This window comes from Dermatophagoides pteronyssinus, unplaced genomic scaffold (assembly GCF_027571235.1).
Source record: "Dermatophagoides pteronyssinus isolate colony J.1.1.1.1 unplaced genomic scaffold, Derpt_VIB-CSIC_2022.12 sq0021, whole genome shotgun sequence".
In the NCBI taxonomy this organism is placed as follows: domain Eukaryota; kingdom Metazoa; phylum Arthropoda; class Arachnida; order Sarcoptiformes; family Pyroglyphidae; genus Dermatophagoides; species Dermatophagoides pteronyssinus.
The window spans coordinates 501,818-524,154 of record NW_027461545.1 but is presented as its reverse complement, the minus strand read 5'-3'; the positions used below and the strand labels follow the sequence as shown (position 1 = coordinate 524,154).

General features: G+C 28.7%; 1 protein-coding gene and 1 long non-coding RNA gene across 4 annotated transcripts; one reads left to right on the top strand and one right to left on the bottom strand.

The window, feature by feature from the left end:
- LOC142645762 (uncharacterized) lies at positions 1-2,509 on the top strand. The gene is made up of 3 exons (XR_012846818.1): positions 1-142; positions 233-401; positions 471-2,509. It is a non-coding gene; the product is annotated as an uncharacterized LOC142645762 (long non-coding RNA).
- On the bottom strand, positions 419-22,197 carry Cadps (calcium-dependent secretion activator 1). 3 transcript variants are annotated; one of them, XM_075822867.1, is made up of 23 exons: positions 21,012-22,196; positions 11,574-12,918; positions 10,554-10,634; positions 9,544-9,713; positions 8,701-8,724; positions 7,757-7,854; positions 7,538-7,661; positions 6,939-7,366; positions 5,478-5,672; positions 5,048-5,372; positions 4,897-4,935; positions 4,679-4,780; positions 4,411-4,598; positions 3,786-3,895; positions 2,502-2,658; positions 2,276-2,417; positions 1,730-2,048; positions 1,566-1,640; positions 1,416-1,499; positions 1,213-1,338; positions 1,019-1,123; positions 794-942; positions 419-729 (listed from the first exon to the last, which is right to left on the bottom strand). In XM_075822867.1, exons 2-23 carry the CDS (start codon positions 12,756-12,758, stop codon positions 474-476), a joined length of 4,482 nt encoding a protein of 1,493 aa, XP_075678982.1. In that variant the 5' UTR covers positions 12,759-12,918; positions 21,012-22,196; the 3' UTR covers positions 419-473. The 3 variants fall into 3 exon arrangements, with proteins under 3 accessions (XP_075678982.1, XP_075678981.1, XP_075678983.1); XM_075822866.1 differs by lacking the exon at positions 8,701-8,724 and having other exon boundaries at positions 7,757-7,884; positions 21,012-22,197; XM_075822868.1 differs by lacking the exon at positions 8,701-8,724.
- Positions 22,198-22,337: the final 140 nt, after the last annotated feature.

Below are 22,337 nucleotides of genomic sequence, written 5' to 3'. Positions count from 1 at the left end.
GAAAAATTTTCATCAAAAATTTTTTCATTTTTGTTTTTTTTTGTTTTGTTTTTCAAAATTTATTTTCAAAATCCAACAATTGAATAGATGATTTTCCCAAAGTAAAATAATGATGATGATGAAAATTACAAAAAAAAATCGAGTAAGTAAGCAAGCAAAAATCTTTCTCAGTTTCAATAACAATCGATAAAATTTTTTGATGAATTTTGTTTTCTTTTTTTGTTTTGTTTAGAGAATTTTAAAAATATGAAATGAAAAATTGCGATGAAAAGTCGAAAATAATGTTTTTTGCATGTAAGTGTGAAAAACAAGATAAGAATAAGATCCGTTCGTTTTGTGTAATAAGCATTTTTTGTGTTTTTTGTTTGTTTTTGGTTTTCGTGCCGATAATGATAATAATGGTAATTATAAGGTGCACTTGATGATAAAAAATAATTTATGCAAATGAATATTTGTTTTTTGTTTTGCAGAAACTAAAGATTATTTAAGAATTTATTGGCAATACCACCGGCCATACCACCAAAACCACTAACACCACGTCCTAGGCCACCGGATATTCTACCCATAACATTTGTTGTTGCATTCTGTAAACGGCTAACATAGTTTTCTGGATTTGATAATGATGATGTTGATGATCCGCTTAAAATTGATGTTGATGTTTTTCTTGAACGATTTCCACCGGTTATTTGTTCACCACCACTACCACCGTTTGTTGTTGTATGACTTTCACTTGGATTTTTACGTGGAAAAAAAAGTGTTAAAAATTTTCCCGCCAAAAAAAAACAACACTTACTCAGTATCTTCACTTTCACGATGAAGATCATTTGCCGATACGGATGCTGTTGCTTCTTCCATTAGTATACGTTGCATAACTGTTTTATATGTAACTATATTTAATTTTTCCTCTGCAATACCTTGTAGTTCAAAATCATTGTACATTTTCTGTATTTATCGGGATTTTTGGATTCGGGTAAAAAAAAACATTAGAATGGAAAAAAAACGAAAACCGAAAACATACCCGAACAATATATGAAATGGCACATAATTGAAATATATGTAAACTACTATCGATACGTTCCAATAGCCAATTATTGATCAATTCTATTTGTGCTGCATACCATGCCTGATTGATTTGATTCAATGAAAGGAAAAATAATAATGATTAGGAATTTTTCCTGTCCGGAAATTTGTTTTTGGCCATTTTTGTGTTACCTCAAAAAAGCTAAGTACCCATAATTCATCACAAACTTTTTGTCGTAATTGTTCGGCTGAATTTCGAATAAAATTTATATAGGATTTTCCAACATCTTTACCGGTGCTTGATACACCTTTATTGTACTGTATTGGTTGTGTGTGAAAAAAAATCCAATCAAAAAAAAAATAACCCAGAAGCAAAAAATTTAGAAAAAAATTACCGTCAATGAAAGTATCGGTGCCAGAATACTTCCTTCATCATAACGTGATAATTTATTGATACAATTTTCAAGGATTCCATTCAACTAAAACCAGTGAAAAAAGGAAAGATTTTTATTTTCAAGAAAAAAAAACTTGGTGAAAATTTTTACCTTGTTTATCATACAACTTTGCATCATATTCAATGTATTATCCACTAGGTGATCAATTTTTGCATGATATTGATTCTTGAAATGTTTGAAAAAAAAATCAAGCAAAAATGAATATTAATTAGGCGATTGAATTAATTAAGTTAATCAATCAACTAAATATTTACCGTATCATGACCATTAAATGTACATAATTTTAATGATTGATTTCTTGATTCTAGAACAACATTAATCATTGTACACATTTCAGTTGGTATTATATAATCAGTACTTGTTGTCCAACGTGTTGTTCCTTTTCGTTCCCATTGTTGAAATGCAAACATTGTTTGATTTATTGATGTTTCAATCATATCACAAGCCATTAATTTTAAACGTTGTTCTAAATGTGTTGCAAATACATCATCAGGCCAATAAAGATCATGTATAAAATTTTGTAATTGATTTAATTTCCAAAATAATTCTACGGATGTTGCCCAACCAGATGGTCTATAATAATAATGTTTTATAACGATAAACCAACCATCAACCGATCAAAATGTCAAACAAGCAAGCGAAAAAAAAAATCATATAAAAACAACGTTTCGTTTGTTTGCAACCATATGTTGTTGATATTGTAATAAAACGATAAAGGAGGTTTAATTGGAAAAAAGTCAAAAAACAAATAAAAATATTCATTACACACACACACACACACACGAACAAACAGTACATACCCTTTAAGATCCCATTTTTCTTTTTCATAACCTTTCAATAATGCTTGGCCGATTGTATTTTCCATAAGATCAACATAACGTATTACTTGTGGTGCAAATGTATCTCTTAAATGATTATGAAAACGACCACCACATAAATTTTCTAATATATTTGTAAAACAAAGAAAAAAAAGTTGTTTTTACATTTATTTGGTTTTTCTATATAGAAATTAAATTCATTGTTTACCATCTAAACGAAGATAATTATTTAAAACCTGAAATAATGGAAAACTTTCCCATGTATCCGGTGGTTGTAATGATAATATTGTATCCATATCAACAGCAAATAATGTCCAAAATGTTTCACAATGTTCGACAAGTAATTCGGAAAACCAGGCAAATGCCTTGTTTGTGTTTGTTTAATTATCATTAAAAGAATAAAGGAAAAACAAAGAAAAAAACATTCAGTCAGTCAATTAGATTTTATGATGTTTGCATTGATAAACCAATAAAGCATTTTTTAAAAATTTTCATTTCATTTTCATTTTTTCCCCTTCCATTTTGATAAACTTATGCAAAAAAGAAAAATTAGCGTGAAAAAAACAACTTACAACGGAAACCTAATGGGAAACAAAAAATGTCATCATTTGAGTTTTTGGTTGGTTGTGAAAGTGTTAATATCAATGAGAGATAAATGAAATAAAAGTTAGAAAACAGAAAAAAATTATTGGATTTTTTTCTTTGGTGGAAAAAGTCAAATTTGAAAGAAGAAAACAAAAAGGGATGCTGCAGCTTGTTTTAATGAATTTTGAATATGTCGGAATTCGTGAAAGAAGAAGAGAAAAGAAATGGAAAAAAAGGTCGGATGTTTGTTCATTGCATTCGGTAATCAAAGAGTTAAACAGTTTATTTATTGATTTTCGTTGTTCTCTCACTCTCTATCTGATTTTTTTTCTCTATGTTTATTTGTATTTTCAAGATGCTTCAATGTTTGTTCTGCTGTTGTTCGGTTGTTTGTCTTTTCAAATATTGTCGATAAGAAAATGAATGAATGGCTGGGCGTACAAATGTTCATTTGATTTGGAGTATTTAGCCAAAAAAAAGGAACATAACAAACGAATGAAATTCTGTACAAAACACACAGAATAAAATATTGTTTTTTTCCTATGCTTTGTTTAATCAAGAGCAAAAGGAAATGAATTTTTTTGCTTTTTCTTTTGCTTTTTCGTTTCTATGTTGTCGAATCCATGAACAAACAGAAAAATAAATATCGAAACACATTAAAGGGAAACTGATTGAATGAAATGATAATAATCATCAGAATTTTATTCTGATTCAATTTTTTTTTTTTTTTTTTTGTTGAACATTTTGATTTTTTGGTGAAAAAAGAGAAAAAATGAGAAAAGTTCCCGGAAAATTTAATTTATGGAAATATTCTCAACTACAATATCCGTGATAATAATCATCATAATAATCATCATCATCCAGTGGTGGTGGTGGGGGTGGATGAAAAAAAAAGTAAAAAACTTACCTCGGCATAATGTTCATTATTTTCTTGTATAAGATCAACACACATTTCGGCTAAATGTGTAAGCCGTTGTAATTTAGTTGAACAATCTAATTCAGGATCTTGTGCTATTTCTGGTGATATTGTAGATATATTCCAAGGGGGAGGTTTATTCCAGAGGGGGAGGTTTATTCCAGGAGTTTTATATAGAAAAAAATTGAATAAAAACGAAACGAAACAATAAAACCATACGATGATGACGAGAGAGAGAGAGAGATAGGGAAAAATGTGAATAAAAAAAAAGTTTCACGAAAGCCGTATTTATCGTCGTCGTCGTCATTGTTGTTGTTTATTATTATTATAATGATTGTTTTGAATCAAATTAAATGGTGGATAAAAACGATTCCATTGAATAGAGAAAAACAAAAACAACAATAAAACAATGAAGAAGCGATTCCAGAAGGCAGAATGCAGAGAAGTGAAAAACATTGTAATGAGATTTTTTGCAAGTAGACAAAGAGAAAAAAGGAGAAGAGAAAAAGTTATAAATTAAATTACTTTTATTTAATCCTTGTTTTGGGATTGGAAACTCAATTTGTTTGTTTCGTTTGTTACGTTAGTTAGTATAGTCAATCAAACAAACACATACCTTCAATACAAGCTGATCTTGATATTTTACTATAATTTACATAAGCAGCACTTTCAAGGCACTTTTTAATAATACCACGTACTTCTTCTTGTGGTGCTGGTGTTAAATTATCTTTCATTAAAACACGTTCTAATAATGATAATGTTGATTTTAATGATCCTTCTGGTCGACCGAATGGAAAACAATAGCTTTTTTTTGGTTGAAAAAAATGAATGAACAAAAAAAACAGAAAAGTTATGCAAAAATATTCTGGATGCTTAATACTTACCGAAAATTTGTTATCTGATATTCCAATAAATTTTTCAATCTATCTTTTATAATCATATACATATCTTTTTCTTCGATTGTTACCGTAAATATGCCTCCGGGTCTATTTTCATTTTCATTTTTTTCGTTTTTCGAATGATAATGATGCATTAGGGAAAAAAAATGAATATGAAAAATGTGTGGGAAAAAAATGAAAGTTTTTTTTCAAACAAAAAATACCTTATATCATAGGCAACTTGTCCCATTGGTGGTGCGCTTCTACACAACACAAACATAAAGAGAGACAGAGAAAATGATTGTTAGTTTTCAATAAAACAAGTTTCACTTGTCAACCGTCATTCGAATATCCGAATATTCATCATTCACTTACATATTACCATGAACATGTGATGAACAAAATGAAAAACTAAAATGTATCAATGTTGGATCAATTAATATTCCTTTTTCAGCAAAATCTAATAGATCTTGCATATATGAAAGATGACGAAAACAACTACGTACACCATAACGTGCACCATATTCATCCAAAACGAATACCTGACCAGGTGAAAACCAACCCATCGAACAATATTGATCATTTAAACGATATATTAATGTTTCACGTTGTAATAGGCTAAACAATTGATGATGATTAAATTTACATGGATCTGCCTGTATGAATTCATCCATTCCATGTTTACGAGCACGATCAGCATCTTTATATAATGTGCGAAAAAACAAAAAACAAAACAAAATCATCATTCAAAATTTATTCATGCGAAATGTATGCATGAATAAATGAGGAATAAATGTTTGTTTACCTCCTTGAATCCTAGAAATTGCTGAATTTTTACAATGAACGGTTGTTTGTATTAATGGTGTTGGTTTATGTGCTTGACCAGTTGCACGATACATTGCCATTACCCATAATGCACATTCATTTTCATCATCACATGCAAATACAACACTATCACCTTCTTTGACAGCATTGAAAAAATATTTTCCTTCAGGAAGCTCTATTTTTTTTTTATTTCAAAACAAAACAAAAACGAAAAAAAACAAGAATTTTTTTTTGTTTTAAAAAACAAAACTTGAAAATGATATGTTTTGTCAAGAGAAAAAAGCAATGATCATCATCATCAAAAACATGAAACAAAATAGCATTTTTTGTTTTGTTTTTCGTTTGGAAACTTTGTTCTTTAAGAAAACTGAAACTGATATTACCTGACACACACTCACACACATCTGTCACATTTAATTTAATTCATTTTTATTAACATCACTATTTTGTTTTGAAAGTAAGCAAAACAAACAAACTAAATGACTAAATGAATGTCTTTTGTTGCCATAGTTTCAAAGAATAATGAAAAGAAGAAACAAAAAACATAATTGAAATATAGACCCTGTTAAAAAATTTTTTCATTTTTGAAATGTAATTACAAAGTTACACATTTTGTAGAAACAACATCTCTATAGATACAACAGAAGAAAAAAGCCTTATAAGTTTTTATAGAAAGTTTCAAAAAAAAAGTAATTTCTGTTGTTTACTCATTTTATTATTTGGTAATTTTGTTTCAAATCACCCAAAAACACACAATAAACCGGAATGAGAGAGATAGGGGTTAAAAAATTGGGAAATTTCTGGGAAAATTTCCTTCCCAGCCAAAAATGATTCAAAATCAAATATTTGTTCAATTTGAAAAATAGAAGAAAAAATTGAACACGAATTTTCGCAGCAAAAACGTTTAACCAGATTGATTCAATTCATTCATCAATTTTATATGATTGGTTTTTTGTCGATCAGGGAATTTTCAAAATGATGAAATGAAAACCGATTTTTTTTCTGGTTTTTCACTCGAAAAAGTTTCATCAATTTTGTTTTGTTTTGTGATTTTCCCTCATCCATCATTCATTCATTCAAGAATAGCTGCTGCTTTTTGGGAAAAAAGCTTGAATTTCGTTTGTTTGAATTTCAAAACGAAAAAACAAAATTCAAATATTTTTTTCTTCTAAAAAACAAATCTTTTTCTCTGTCGTCATCACATTTTCTCTGGTGGTTGTTATTGTCTAATATCCATTATCATTGTCAATGGGCGAATGATGATGATAATGGACAAATGTGTGTGTGTGTGTGTGGTGAGAGAAATGGGAAAAAAGCCATTTTCCATTCGGAAAATCACCAAAATTTTAATGGTTTTGGATGTTCCAAAATGATGGTAATGTTAAAATGATGATGATGTGATTTACTTGACAAAACATAAAAAAAAACATCATAAAAATACCTTGTATTGGTTCAATATAATCAACTGAATAACCATCCAATTGTAACATTTCAGTTGGTTCGGATTTTTTTTCCCTATAACTACACATTGCAAATGTATATTGTGATACTTGTACCAGAATGAAATAACGTTTTTTCCATTTTTTCCATAATTGTTTTCCTTGTGCCATTAATAAACCACAATGTTTCATATTTTGTGGTTTATCCATACGTAATATAATTTTTATTGATAAATCTTGATCGGCTGCATTTTTTGGTACAATCATTTTATACCATTCGGGTGTTTTTGGTGATAATGGTGTTGGCCGGATAATAACTTTACCCAATTCTTTATCATCTAAACTTAAAATTCCTGGACTTTCAGCATATAATTTTATTTTAATTGCTGGTAATGGATATGATGTTTGAAAATCTCCTTGTGTTGCCCATCTTGATGACAATGATGACAATGAAAAGTGTGAAAACAGTGAGAAAAAAAATGACAAGAAATTAAATGATAATCACATCAACTTGACAATGTAATTAAATTATTTTGAAAAGAAAATTGTCCGGAAAATCCTTTCCATTAGAGATAAATGTCATCATAATTGTCAAACTTACAATGGTTTTGATGCTTCAACATGACCAGTTTGTAATTTTTCACCACTACCTTCAACTTCCATTGTACAATAAACAATACGATTGGACGGTAATGATTTTAGGCCACGTACTTCCATAACAACAACTAAATTATTTTTTTTAAATTTTAAATTAATAAAAAAATAGTATTAGTAGCAGTTAACCAAAAAAATTTATTAATTAAAAATAACATCAATTTACCTTCAATAGTAAATGAAAGCATAACATCAGTTTTAGATAATGTTGATACTTCAGCATCTAATTCGACTAAACCTTCTTTAGCCAATGATGCTTGACTTCTAAATAATAATGTTGACCGTATTTTCGACCAATAAAATTTCAATAAAAAAATTTTTATTAAAAAAATTCAATTTTTTCAGAAAAAAAACAAAGAAAAAAGAGAAAAAACAGAATTTGAAAAATTAATCATCATTTTATTTCGTTAATTTAATATTTTTTACGTGTGTAAAAATTACTACGATTGAAAAACTAGTAACTACTAACTAACTAAACTTGACTACGAATGACACAAACAACTGACTACGGCAACGAAAAAATGAAACACATAAAACGAAAAATACAAAATGCTTTTTGAACAATCAAAGGAACAGAATCTAAGAATTTACAGTGAAGAAAGAACCAAGGAAAAAAAACCGAATAAAAATTCTAAACATTGAAAGAATGAATATATTCTTTCTGCAAATCTTATTTATAGTGTGTGTGTGTGCGTTATTCTGTGTAAGTAGGTAGGTAGATGTGAGAATAAAGAATCACTATAGTACGCAACACTCACGCATTATTGATTTGAAATGAAAAAAAATTCTACAAGAATTTTAATTTAAGAATTTAAAAAACAAAAAAAAAAGAAAGAAAAAAAACCACAGAAAAATCAACAAAAACCTAAACAGAATTTAGTGACAACAATTGATTGGCATGCTAAAAGATGCAAAGAAAGAAAAAATTAATAAAAAATTCCAAGCACAAGCAACGAATAAAAAAAGTGAAAAAAAAAGGAATCAAGCAAGCAAAATGGATTTTTTTTTTTTTTTTTTTGGTTGTGGACAACCAAATCACATGACAATTTAGTGAAATTTTGGGTGAAAAATGAATTTTTTTTGGAACAAATAAAAAGAAGAAGTACATGCCTTAGAACGGATGACCGGCGGCGACTTTTTTTAAAATTTTAAAATTTTGGATTTTTTTTTGTTTGAAAAAAATTTTCATGTTGAAAACATATTGTTTGGACGTTTTTGGTTGGAATTTTCATTGAATTTATTTTTTTTATTTAAATCAAGGGCGAGAACGAGCAAGAATTTTGTTTTGTTTCAATTGAAAAATTTTTTTAATTAATTAGAGAGAGAAAAAAGCAAGCAAATGTTCGGATGAATTGAAAGATTTGGATGAAGAATTTTTGGGGAGATGAAAAAATGATGTTAGAAGGAAGGAAGAGAAAGAAGAAAAAGAGAAAAATCAGAATGCATTTTCATAATAAAAGAAACAAACAAAAATCTTCAGAATATTTGACCTGGAAATGAAAAAAAACAAAATAATAATCGATAGAATCGATATCGATCATATTTTTTTTCACCCTGATCAAACAACTGTTTTGAGATTTTTTCGCTTTGTTCATCTAATTTTACTGTAATTTCGCGCCAATATTCCTTGTTTGAAAAAGTGCGGCTTATACAAAGATATGATTAATTTGTTTTTATTGGTAGAAAATTTTTAACCTTTTACTAAACTGAACTAAGAGTCAATCAAGTCATCAACCTAACCTAATGCTGCTTATATAGCTTATTAGAACTATGAAATTACGGTAATAAATATTTCTGACGATAAATGATTGAAAGAAAACGAAAACCTGTTAATTACAAGTGTACACGCACAAATAAACCTTTAATGATGAAAAATTATCTTTATTTCAACAACGTATAAATTATGTTTTTATTATTATTATAATCAGAATCAGATATAGCCATTATACTTACTTATTATTATAACGTTTTAATTTTTGTAAACCATAACGGCTATCTGTACTACTTTTTGATATTGGTAAACTTTCCAGATTGGCCATTAATTGATTGATTGATGAATGTACTTCATCCGTATAAAGACTTTCCATTTCTTTTAGGACAAATTTTGGCAATAATTTTCGATTCTATTCAAGGAAAAAAATGATGAAGAATTTTATTTACAATCAAAACAAAAACCAAAAACAAAATTCTGGAATAGAAACAGAAATTCTTGCATACCATTTATTCATTCATTCAGAATAATCATCATCATCATCAAGAATTTTTCCAAGTAAAAAAAAACAAAAACTATAGAAATTGAATGAACAGCAGAGCACTGCATACTTCAATTTGTTTTTCAAAACAAAAAAAAATTATGAAGATGAAATTTTTTTTCTTTCCAAAACAAAAGAACAAAAGCAAAAAAATTTGTTCAACATTTTTTTTCAATGGAAATTCTTCCCTGTTTGATTCAAACGAACCAGAATATCCAAGAGAGTGAACAAAAAGAAAAATTCCATGGAAATTTCTTTTTTTGGATTGGAAATTTTTCTGGAATTTCTCACCCTTTTTTCTCGTTTCGTTTCATTCGTGGATAATTCTTCGAAATAAAAGAAACCTTATCCAATTTTTTCTTTCTCAATTTGTATAATGCGATTTTCTTGCATTCATTTCACACAAACACCTAAGACGCTTGTAAAATCTATGTAGACATGATGATGATTGTTAATAATAAAAAAGCTTGTATTTATAAACTTTCGATAAAATTGATTAATCTTTTTTTTGGCTATTTTTAGTTGCTAAGATTTTTTTTTTTGTTTGTTTGTCGTTTTGGGTGGAAATAGGTGGGGGAAAAAAACTAAACTTTACAAACAACAATCTACCCACATAGATCATAAATTATAATGTTATTTTTTTTAACAAAATAGAAAAATTGACAACCAAATCATTATTGTTTGTTTGTTGTCATAACAAAACAAACTTACTTTTTCCATTTCTGCACATTTTTGTATACGGCCATCTAATTCACGACGAATTGCTGCTGTTTGTTCATCGGCTGAATCAAGCTAAATGGGATGGATGGATGAAAATAGAAACAAAAAAAAAAATTTAAAAATAAAACCACGAATGAGTTGGAAATAGGAATAATAATGATGAAAAGGGGGAAATTGAAAAAAAAAATTCTTGGAAAAATTCTTGGAAGGGGAAATGAAAAAAAAATTCTGAGGAAAATTCTCTATTGGTGACCATAGTGATATTTTTCTTTTTTCGTATTTGATCCCAAATGTAGATAAAAATTTTTCTTGAAACATTTGTTGTTAATCGACAATTTTTTGTATCACCCTTATTTTGCTGATTAGTTAGTAACAATATGTTTCAATATATGTTTTGGTTGTTTGGTAACCAAAATACTAATACTAATTATTATTATTATTATTATTATTCTGTAACTATGAATTAACAAACAATAACAGCAACAATGGGAAAAAAATATATATTAAGGTTGATATCGAGTATCGAGTTGGTGGTGTTAATGTGTAAATTGTGGGCGAAAATATTGTTTGTGTAAAAACAACAACCTAATTTATGTATGTGTTTGGCGACCAAAAAAACAAAAAAAAACATAAACATAAATTAAATTCCACACCAAGAGAGAGAGATACTTGTACCAACAACAATAAGGAACAAAGTTATTCGTTGTTTACCAGATGGAAAAAACAAAACAAGAATATTCTATATGTTTCTATGCATAATGAAAAAAATATTGATTTTCGATTCATTTTTCAATGAATCAATTTTGTTTGGTTTTTTTTGGTTTGTAAATGTCATTTAATGTTTCTTGTAAAAAAAGTTTTTTTTCCGGTAGTAAATATATTTATATTAGGCTTGTTGTTGTTTACCTGTCAACTGAAATGAACGAAAAAAAATAAACTTAAACCTGAATTTGACGGGGACGAAAGTTTCATTTTGAATAAATAAGAAAGGGAAACAGAAAACAAACTTACTTGTAATGCATTATATAATAATTGATGTTCAAATTTTTTTATTTTCAAAATATTCTGAAACATATCATAAAGTTGTTCTTTACTTAGAATCATTTCGGAACTTAGATTCAGTAATCTTCCTTTAGCTGTAAGATTAATATTTTTTGCTGAATTCAGTTTATTTGTTGATCCAGTATTTCCTGACGATGAAATCATTGATGAATCTGAATCAATATTTGTACAATCAATAATGCTACGAAATATTTGATCAAATTTTGTCAACCATTGACTTATGATTAATTCTTTGGTAATTCCTTCGGATTCCGGTAAACTTCGTACACGTTTTTCAATATTTCGACGAAATACTTCACGAAAATCTTGTGTTGAACAAGCACCACTAACAACCAACATATGTAAACGATTACTACGTAAAAATGCATCAAAATAATTTTGTATAGCATGTGTAAATGAATCATCTGTTTGAATATTTAATTCACCATTCAAAAATGATTGAAAACGATTAATAATTTGTTCCAATTGATGAATAGTAATTTTCAGCTCTCTTTTATTTAAATCTGGTTGTTTTGCATTAAATGGATATGCTATACAACGTAAAACAAAAACATAAAGTTGTAATTTTGTTTTACGTTCCATTTCTTCACGTTCAGCTTTTTCATCATCATTTTCATATTGTTCAAGCTCATTATTATTTTGATTTTGATTTGATGATGATGGTGATTCTATTAAACGTTCAGGTGGATTTGGACTTGTAGCACGCATTTGTGCTAATGAAGCTCTTATTGGTAATAATAATTTATCATTTGATGATGGTTGTTGTTGATTTGAATTTTGTTGTTGTTGTTGTTGTTGATAATGATAATTTGTTTTTTGTTGTTGTTGTTGAGCATTTGGTTCAATACAAGGCGATATACTTCGATAATGATTATTATTATTACAATAATTTGTTGTTGTTGTGGACAATTGTTGTTGTTGATGAGGATTAAGATAAATATTGGGCGTTGAATGACGCCCACCACCACCGCTACCACCTCCACTACCACCGCCATTAACACCACCACCATCAGATAATCTTGATGATGATATAGCACTTGATGTATCATTATTATTATTGATATTATCATTATCAGCAATAGTTATGGTTGTTGTTGTTTCATTTTCATCTTCGGATGATGATGGTTCAAGCATTTTTGAAAAAAAATTGAATGTTTGCTTGTTTGGTTTTAACCAAAGATAAAGCAATTATCGATAAGGAAATCTGTTAACAGAGAATTTAATTTAATAATGATGATCTCATCACATATTTTTTTCCAGAAAATAAAGTTGTCGTCATTGAGGGTTAAAAAATCTATTTATATCGATATATGAAAAGGATTAGAAACAAAAGAGAAACAAGAAAGAATTAAAAAAATTGGATGAAATTGAATTTAAATTTTTTTGGTTGAAAAGTTCACAACCCACACACACACACACAGACAGACATCGTAATTGATTTTAAATCCTCAATAAAGATTTTAAAAAAACGAATCTTGTGTATACAACATACACAAATCTACCGAACGACCGACCGCCATCGACCGGGTAATAAATTCTTTTCTTTTCGGTTGATTGACGAAAAAAACCAGAATTTTCAGCAGAAAAATACATTCGAATGTGGATGTTTGTTTGTTTGGCGGAATAATGTTTTATTCATATTGGTGAAAGAAGAGAGAAAAAGAAATTTATTGTTTTTTTTTCTCTTGGTTCCCGGTCTACAAATTCATCACATTTTTTTTTTGTTCATTCGGCAACCAATGAATGGAAAAATCGAATTGAAAAATCGAATGGATAGCCAAAATTGAAAAAAAAGAGAGAAAAATTTTGCTTGAATAAACAGAAAATGTTTTCAATTGAAAAATTATCAAATTTACAAAAATGAAATGAAATTTGGAATCCCACAAAAGGTTGACTTTTTTCGGGGAAAATTTCTTGCTGGGAAAATTTCTTTGGAAAAACCCATAGAACAGAGAAAATGCAATGCAGTAAAGCTAACATTTTTTTTTTCATTTTCTATGGAAAATTTTTAAAATTTAAAATTTTAATTTCTCTTTCTTACCACACAAACAAACAAACAAACGAACGATCATCATCACTAACTGTCAATCAAAATTTTTAAAAATTTATTTCAAAATTTAAATGAGGCAATATTTAAATGAGGTAATGAGATGAGGGAAAAAGTTCCCGGAAATTTTTCCCAAAACGAAAATTAATTTTCATGAGCAAATGAAAAACTTTATCACCATCATCATCATCATTATGGGATCGATAAAGAGTTTTTTTCCTCACCACTCCACTCTTCCTCTTTTCACTCAATGAATTTGAAATTCATTATTATTTGATGATGTCATCGATGATGATGATGATGATGATGGATCGATGATTGAATTTTAATCATAAGAATCGAAAGAATTATGTTTTGGGCTCGCACGAATGTTTGAATTTTTTTTCTGGTGGTAGCCATTTTGGCTACTGTTTTCACTTCAACTAAATCAAATTTGATTTTTTGGCCAAACGAAAAACAACATTCAAAGAAAAAAAATCGAACCAAACCCATCATTGATTGTTGCCGGTTCTCCATTTGGAACACTAATTTTCGGCTTCTTTTTTTTACGTATGCTATTTACTGTGATGTGTGCGTGTGCACGACACGACATGACATAAAACACGACAGGAATCACATTTGCAGATTTCTTTTGCTTTCTTTCTTGAAGAAATGGAAATAGAAAAACATTTTTGCATGATTTCATTTCAAATAAACATTTTTATTTATTTCGCCAAAACTAAAATAAAGTTTAGAGATACGCAGCAAATAAACACACAGTTGGTGCCCGGGAACCAGAGAAAAAAACAACAACAACAACCAGCCAGAATAACCAGAATAATAAAAAAAGCCTATTTTTTTGTATGTGTCTATTTTTATATATTTAGAGTGAGTGAGAGAAAATGTTGCAATTACATTTCACTGAGACTATGAATGATAATAATAATAATAAAAAACCTACATGACCACCAAGGGGAGAGAAAAACAGAATCGAGAATCGAGAATTTCAACGAATTTCGACAATCCAGAATTTTGCCAGAAGAATATTTCTTTCCTATATATATAGGATAATGTGTGTTTGGTATACACGGGATACTGATATATGTTATATTTATAAGCAAAAAAAGGGTCATTCACAAATTCAATATGAAAGTTATAAGTAACCAACAAAAAAACAACAAGCAAAACTTTTTTTTGAACGCATTTTGAATAACAAAATAAACAAAAAACATAATTATTGCCAACAAGGTTAGGTTAGAGAAAAGTTTCAAACGAAGAAAATCTTATGCAAAACAAGATTCAATGTCGTTTTGGTTTGGTTCGGTGTCAGCGAAAAAAATCATAGGGGTTTCACACTAGCAGCAATGTGAATGAAATATTTCAAATGCAATATTTCACTACATTTCAGCCTTATGGACTGAAATATTGCATTTGAAATATTTCATTCACATTGCTGCTAGTGTGAAACCCCTATCACACAAATTGACACAAACACACATTTTGAAATTTGAAACTTTTTTTCGTTTGTTTGTTTGAACAAAATTCTGTGTTCAATCAATCAATCAATCAAACTGAAAGTTTTCTCTCCTATTTTTGGGCTACAATCATCTTCAATTATACATAATTAAATTATCAAAATTCTTGATATTTTTCCTTTCATTTTGTCATCATCATTGATAGAATTTTTATTATCATTGCCAGAATTCACAAATGTTCAACACAACTAACCAGGCAACCAGCCAAATTGAGAAATTCTCCTATTTTTTTCCCGTTTATTATCATCACAACAGCAACATTTAATGACTTTTTGGAGTTACAATGTGATAACGACGATTGAGAATATTTTCATCATAGTAGTGGTGGTCATCATTATTATCAAGTTACTATTATTATTATTATGTGAACAAAATGAAACAAAAAAAAATCGATAACCAAAATAAACTGAGCAAACAAAATTGAATGGATGGATGTGATTTGATTGATGTTGCCATAATGATGATGATGATGATGATGATTGATGATGGCATTTCTTGGGGTGGGGGAGGAGGAGGAAAGATAATATTCAAAAAAAAAAAAACACTTGATCGAAATCAAACAAATGAATGACAATCTTGACCGGATAAGAATTTTGATTTTTCAAAATTTTGGTTTTCTTGTTTTCTTTTTGAGAAAACTCAATGTGAAAAAAAAATGAAATGAAATTTGTATTCAACAACAACAACAATAACAAAAGAAAAAGAATACATTTGGGACCTTTGTTTGTTTGTTTGTCTGTTTTGTTCGACACTTTTCATTTCATTTTTCGTTTTTTTTTGTTGTTGGATGAAAATTGTCACTTTTGGAATTATGGTATCAAATTTTTATTTGTTTAGAAGCAAACAAAAAAAAAGTACAGAATCAAGAGATTCTGTGTGTGTGTATGTGTGTGCACAGAATTTTCGGCAATTGCACAGAAAGAATCAGAATTTTATTCTTTTTTTGATAATTCTGATTCTGATGACGCAAATCATCATTATTATTATTATAGCGATTTTCTTTTCTTTTTTCTCTAAACGTTTTTCTCATTCTCTCATTCACTTTCAATGATCAGTGATTAAATTTTTTTTTTCTCATTCTTTACTTCATATATTCATTTACCATGTGAATTTGTCAATTTGATCGATTCCGGTGTTCATTATGATTATGTAATAATTCTGAATTCTGATATCGGTGAAAAAAAAATCGGATATCATTCACACGGGGTTAAAAAAAATTGTTTCATGATGAGTACCGGATGAATCCTGTCGAAATGGCAAGAACCAACCAACAGCCATCATTATTATTATTTAAAAAAAAAATAATAATAACGACAAATAATAAACGTAAAGTGTTTTTCACTGTTTTCACTTCAAACTAAAAAAACAGAATTTGTCAACGACAACAACAGCAACAAAAGAATGAAACGAAATTCTACATTTGAAGAATTGCTGAATTGCAAACAAAAAGCAGGGACAAAAAGAAAAATTTCATTTTACAAAAGAAGAATGGAAAAATTCTTTTTCGTTTTTTCTATTTGATGGGCTATACAAAAAAAATACAGTGAATTTCCTTTTGAATTCTTTTTCCTCTTCGTTATTTTTTCTCCTGAATCAATCCTGTTATTGCCTTTTCAAAATCTCATTATAATTATAATTTTATTCAAAGAAATATGAAATATGAAATGAAACGAACAACATTCAACTTTTTCTTCTCCATATAAAATGATAAACGAGGCAATGAAGAAAGAAAGAAATGTAGAAAATCATCAAACAATCATTAGTATTCATATTGTTTGTTGGTAGTTGTGGTGATGATGAAAGTAATTGGCAAAAAAAAACAATCCCCCAATTTGAACCAGGGGTTAAAAACCAAAATGATTTGTGACATCATCATCATCATTGTTGTTGTTGTTGTGGTTGTCAACCAGCCAATCAAACAAGAAAATTTGAATAAAATTATTCGAGAAACTAAAAAAAAGGGTAAATAAAAGAGAGAAGGATGCGGTGAGAAAAGAGAAAAAATTTTGACTTTTTTTCCAAAAAATATAAGGAGGAGGGTACGTGTGTGGGAAAAAAACGTTTGAAAATTTCAAAAAAAAAAACCGAAAAAAAATTAACCATGAATGACAACCAAGTGAGTAATAAGAAAGGAAAAAGAATTTGTGGTTTTTCTTCTGTAATGGGAAACAAATTGGATTGTTTTTTCTTTTCGTTTAAAAATAATTTTCAACATTTTCCCTCGTTTCAATCAGTCAGTCAGTCAGTCAGCCGACTATTTTCTTAATTGGATTCCATTGAATGAATGAAGAAAGAAGACAATCAATGGGTTGTTGTTTTGGGGGCCTGAATTTGATTATCCAAAATAGAAAAGCGGGAACCAAAAAAAGAAAAAATTAATAACAGGGAATTTTCATTCATTCAATGACTTTCTCTCTATGTGTGTGTGTATTGGACATCTTTTTGTCGTCCATCAACCATTATCGTTTATTTCAAGAAAATTTTTTTTTTATTAAAAAAACATAATGGAAAAATAAATGAAAAGAAAAGAAAATGATAAGGAATTTCAAATTTATCATCTTTAGAAATTTTTTCCTTTAATTTCATTCAACAATGACAACAACAAGATGCTAAATAAAGGGAAAAAAAAGTCAGAAGAATCTTTAACTTGAATGATAAGGTGTGCTTTCTACAGTAGGAAGGTTGAGGACAATGGAAGAATATTCTGTGTGTGTGTGTGTGAGAGAGAAAGAGAGAATGAAAGAAAAAAAAATCGATTCTATTCAGCTCAATTAATAATGATGATGATTCAACAACAACAACAGCAAAACCAGAATCATTCTTTGAACAATAAAACAAGAATGATGATGATGATAATTTCTTTTCACATGCACAAAAGAATTCCATTGAGAGTGAAAAAGAGAGAGAAAAAAAGTTTTCATTATTTTATTTTATTAAAAAAAAAAAATTTCGAGAAAATTTCTTCATTCATTCATTCATTATCATCATAGTATGTGTCACACACACACACACAAACAAGCAACCACCACCAAGTAAAGAATATTGAATTTTTTCCTATTTTCAGAATAAATATGATCGTTTTAAGAGAAAAAAAGAAAATTCCAAAGAATTCCAAGAGAAAAAAGAAAAAAAACATCAGAAATAAATTTAAATGCAAATATCCATTTTGGAATATTTTTTTTTCGGCTATCAAGATCCAGAATCCAATGGAAACCGAGAAAGCAAAAAAAAAAAATTCTTGCTATTTTCGTTTGAAATCGATCTATCGAAAAGTTTTTGTTTTTATTTATAGGTTTGTTGTTATCATCATCAATTTGATTAACATATTGCAACAACAACAACAATATTTTAGCCAAAATGGAAGAGAAACACTATAGTAAATGTCATAGTTTTAGTAGCCAGTCAACCTAACCAAATTGAACTATGAATAATCATTATAGTCATGGTCATAGCTGCAGTCATCAACCTAACCTAACTGAACTGAGTGAAATTTCAATCAAAAACAATATTAAAAAAAAATTCTGAAAACATTTAAAATTTTTCATTTGGTTCTGTCAATTGCAATTTATCAATGTTCTCTAGTCAATTTCAATGCAAAATAATCTTCTTCTTTTTCTTTTGTCTTTGCCTATTGATTGCCAAAAACAAATAAAATTAATTAAAATGATGATTGTAGACCATGTAAATTAATCAGTGAACCAAACAATAAAGAAGCAAGCAGAATTATGATTACAACAGAGAAAAAAAAATCATAATAATAAACGAGAAAATTCAATAAAGAGATAGAAAAACAACAACAACAACAACAAATTCTGATTAATGTTGTACACACACAATTAAATGCCAAACAAACAAACAATTGTTGTTGTCGTTGTTGTTACTGTTGATAAAACAACAACAACAACAACAACAACAAAAAGGAATCAAAAAAGAATTGCGAAAAGCGAATTGCGACATAAGGCTGATAATGATGATTATGTGATGTGAATGAAAAATATTTCAAGTGTAAAACACATAGTGATAATGATGATGCAATGCAATCAACGATAATTATGATGCAAAGAAACATTTTCTTTTTTGGCTTTTTTTTGACAGAATCAAATTGACAATTTGATTTTTTTTTGTGAATAAAAATGGGCATTATAAGAATCCCCTTCACACACACACACACACAGACAATGTGTAACTTTGGTAAATTAAATCAAAATGTTGTCCGAAAACAAAAAAAAACGACAAGTTTTTTTTGATTTCGCAGATCAATCGATCGATCGATCGATTCAATTGGATTAAAATCAATTAAGTCAATTTTTTTTTTTGTAAATGTAATAATGAAATTATCAAATCATTTTTGAATGTGATTTTTTCATTTTCCATAGAATATTTCCGGGAATTTTCTTGTTTTTTTTCTGCTTTTGATTTCCTTTTAAGACTTCCTGTGCCAGGATATGAGCGATGTCAAACATCAACTCGAAAGATATATTCTCAACACACACACACACACGGATGACAGTTAATGTAATGTGATTAAATTGAAAAAGGGAAACATCAGGGCTTTTTGAATTTTCTTAAAGTGAATAAAAACAGCCTTTCCAGATAACCAAAACATATGGTTCTTATCAAATGATGATGATGATGATGATGACCAGACGAAATGAATTTTTTTTTCCGAAGAATTTTCTCAAATCTAAAGTAAAGTGAAAAGTTTTTATTGGAAATTTTTTCTGTTTTTTAAAGTGTACAAGTGATACTTCTGGCCTTTTTTTTCTAAAATGACTATTTTTTTTCAAATTCTGTTCGGGAAGAACCCTAAAGGCAATCAAATGATGATGATGATGATGGTAAAATTAAAAGCAATCAAAAATCATCATCCATGAATTAATGAATGAAAGAATTAATAATTTTCTTTTTTTTGTTTTTGTTAGCTTAGTTTAGCTTCAAGCAAAATTAATCTAAATAAGATTTTTTTTCGATTATGAAATGACAAAACATAACATAATCATTCGATTTGATTGTGCGCTTTAAACAGACAAAATAAACACAAACATTGCTTGAATCAGATTCGATAATTTTTGATTTGGAAATTCATGCGCTCCCCCCATACGAAAAATGCAAAGAATTTTACCAAAAGAATTTCCCTATCAAGAATTTTGATGGTGGTTTAGGCTAAATAAAGATGAAGCCAAATAAACAAAAAACGAAAAATTATTAATAGTCAGTCAGTGGATAAAAAAAAACACCACCATCCCAATAATAATAATAATAATAACTACAATGTTCATGTTTTATTAATCTTACAATCATCATCATCATCATTAGAATTGCCCGAAAAAAAAACAAACCGAATAAAAAAGACAGAAAAAATCAAGAATCAAGAATCAAGAATATCACATTACTACCTATATGTGGCAAGAATCATTTGGCTATTTTTACAAATGCCAGAAAGAAAGGTTAATAAATGATGTGTTTTTGTTTTGTCTCTCTCGAAATGGACACTATCGAATAGCCAGAATAACAAACTTGGAAAGAAAGAATCTTTGTATTCTATAGGGAATCCATTCGGAAAACTCACCAATCGACTAACTTTTACTTGTCTTGTTTTGTTTTTTGTTCATTTATCACCCAGTGAAACTAAAACAGCAACAAAACAACTGGGAAAAACAACATTGACATAAAGTAAATATATATTTTCAAAATCCCAAATCCGATATCGATATATATAGTGATCATCCTGATGATGATGATGATAAAATAATGATTACATAATATCGACATGTATATATAGAGAGAGCGAATAAAACATTCAAACATTTTCCAAATGAAACTTACCCAGAAAGAACATTCTTCTTGTTGTTGTTTTTTATTTTTTCCAATGATATCATCATTATCCAGCGATAAAAAACAAAAAAAAAAACACAGAGCAAAAGTTTAACCTCCCCCCAGCAAACTTACAGGATTATTTCAAATGTTGATCACATTGGTTGATTGGTATACATACATTCAAAGATGAATAATAATAATTAAATATAGAAAAATTTTGGTTCAGGTGGTTGTTGTTCATCTGGTTATCAATCAATCAATCAATCAATCAATCAATCGATAGAAACCATTCAAATTTTCAAAATCAAATCAAAATTGATTGATTGGATGCAAACTGTTCAAGGTGCAGGTGTGCATCTCAGTCTTCATTAGTTAGGCTAGACAGGTAGTGTGTTCAGGTAGAAAAATAATAATGATGCTGTTGTTGCAACAAAAAAAAAAAAAATCAGGTAACTCACACAGAACACAGGTAGGTTCCAAATAGAACCAAAAAAAAAATTGATTTCAAAAAACAAAAAACAAACGGGAAAATATGAAAAACAGAAATAAATTGAAAACACCGACTTGCATCACATCACATCACATCACATTACAGAAACAAACACAGACACCGAACATGTGAATTGTGAATTTTTTTTTGTTTTGTTATTTTTCGTTTGTTTGATTCACAGAATGATGATAACAGTGGTGGTGGTGGTCGCCGTCGTCTAACCGAAGAATAAAAATTGAATTCAGAGATTGCACAAACACACAGTAGTTGTATATGGAAAAAGTTTCATTCATTTAGTGGGATTTGCACTTGTTTTTTGGCCAAGTTGGTTGGTTGGTTGGTTGATTCTGTTCGGTGCCAATTGGAACACCGAATGTTGATGACGAAAAAAAAAATTGTTGTTTTTTTTCAAAAACGAAAAACACGCAAGCAAGCAAGCACGCAAGCACATTTACCACACTTATCATACACACAGACGCCGAACCATCATCATCATCATCAACAAAGCGAGAAGAAATCTCTGATGCAAGCAAGCCAGAAATTGCCATTAACTTTATTTTGTTTCGAAATGAAATGAAAATTGGGCCATTGGAACAAACCAAACCGACCAAACCAAATCGAATCGTAGACGAATTGAATCACGAGAAAGAGAGCCGAAAAACATCGTAGTCGTCATCATCAACGTTTTTACACAGAAAAATATAGGTGCTGCACATGCACTTGATGAAATGAAAAAAATTTTCATTTTCAATGGCGCCAACCTATGTAACAAACGGTAAAGTAAAGTGTGTGTGTGTGATGAATGAGATATGAGATGAGATAAAGGAACGACGAACACAAAAAAA

What these genes read in the sequence shown, in the direction of transcription:
- Cadps (XM_075822866.1), bottom strand. Translation starts at nt 12,758, where the DNA reads ATGCTTGAACCATCATCATCCGAAGATGAAAATGAAACAACAACAACC. An exon ending in CATTTAATGGTCATGATACG is followed by an intron (nt 1,641 to 1,729) that starts GTAAATATTTAG and finishes AAACATTTCAAG; the next exon opens with AATCAATATCATGCAAAAAT. An exon ending in GGGTACTTAGCTTTTTTGAG is followed by an intron (nt 1,124 to 1,212) that starts GTAACACAAAAA and finishes CAAATCAATCAG; the next exon opens with GCATGGTATGCAGCACAAAT.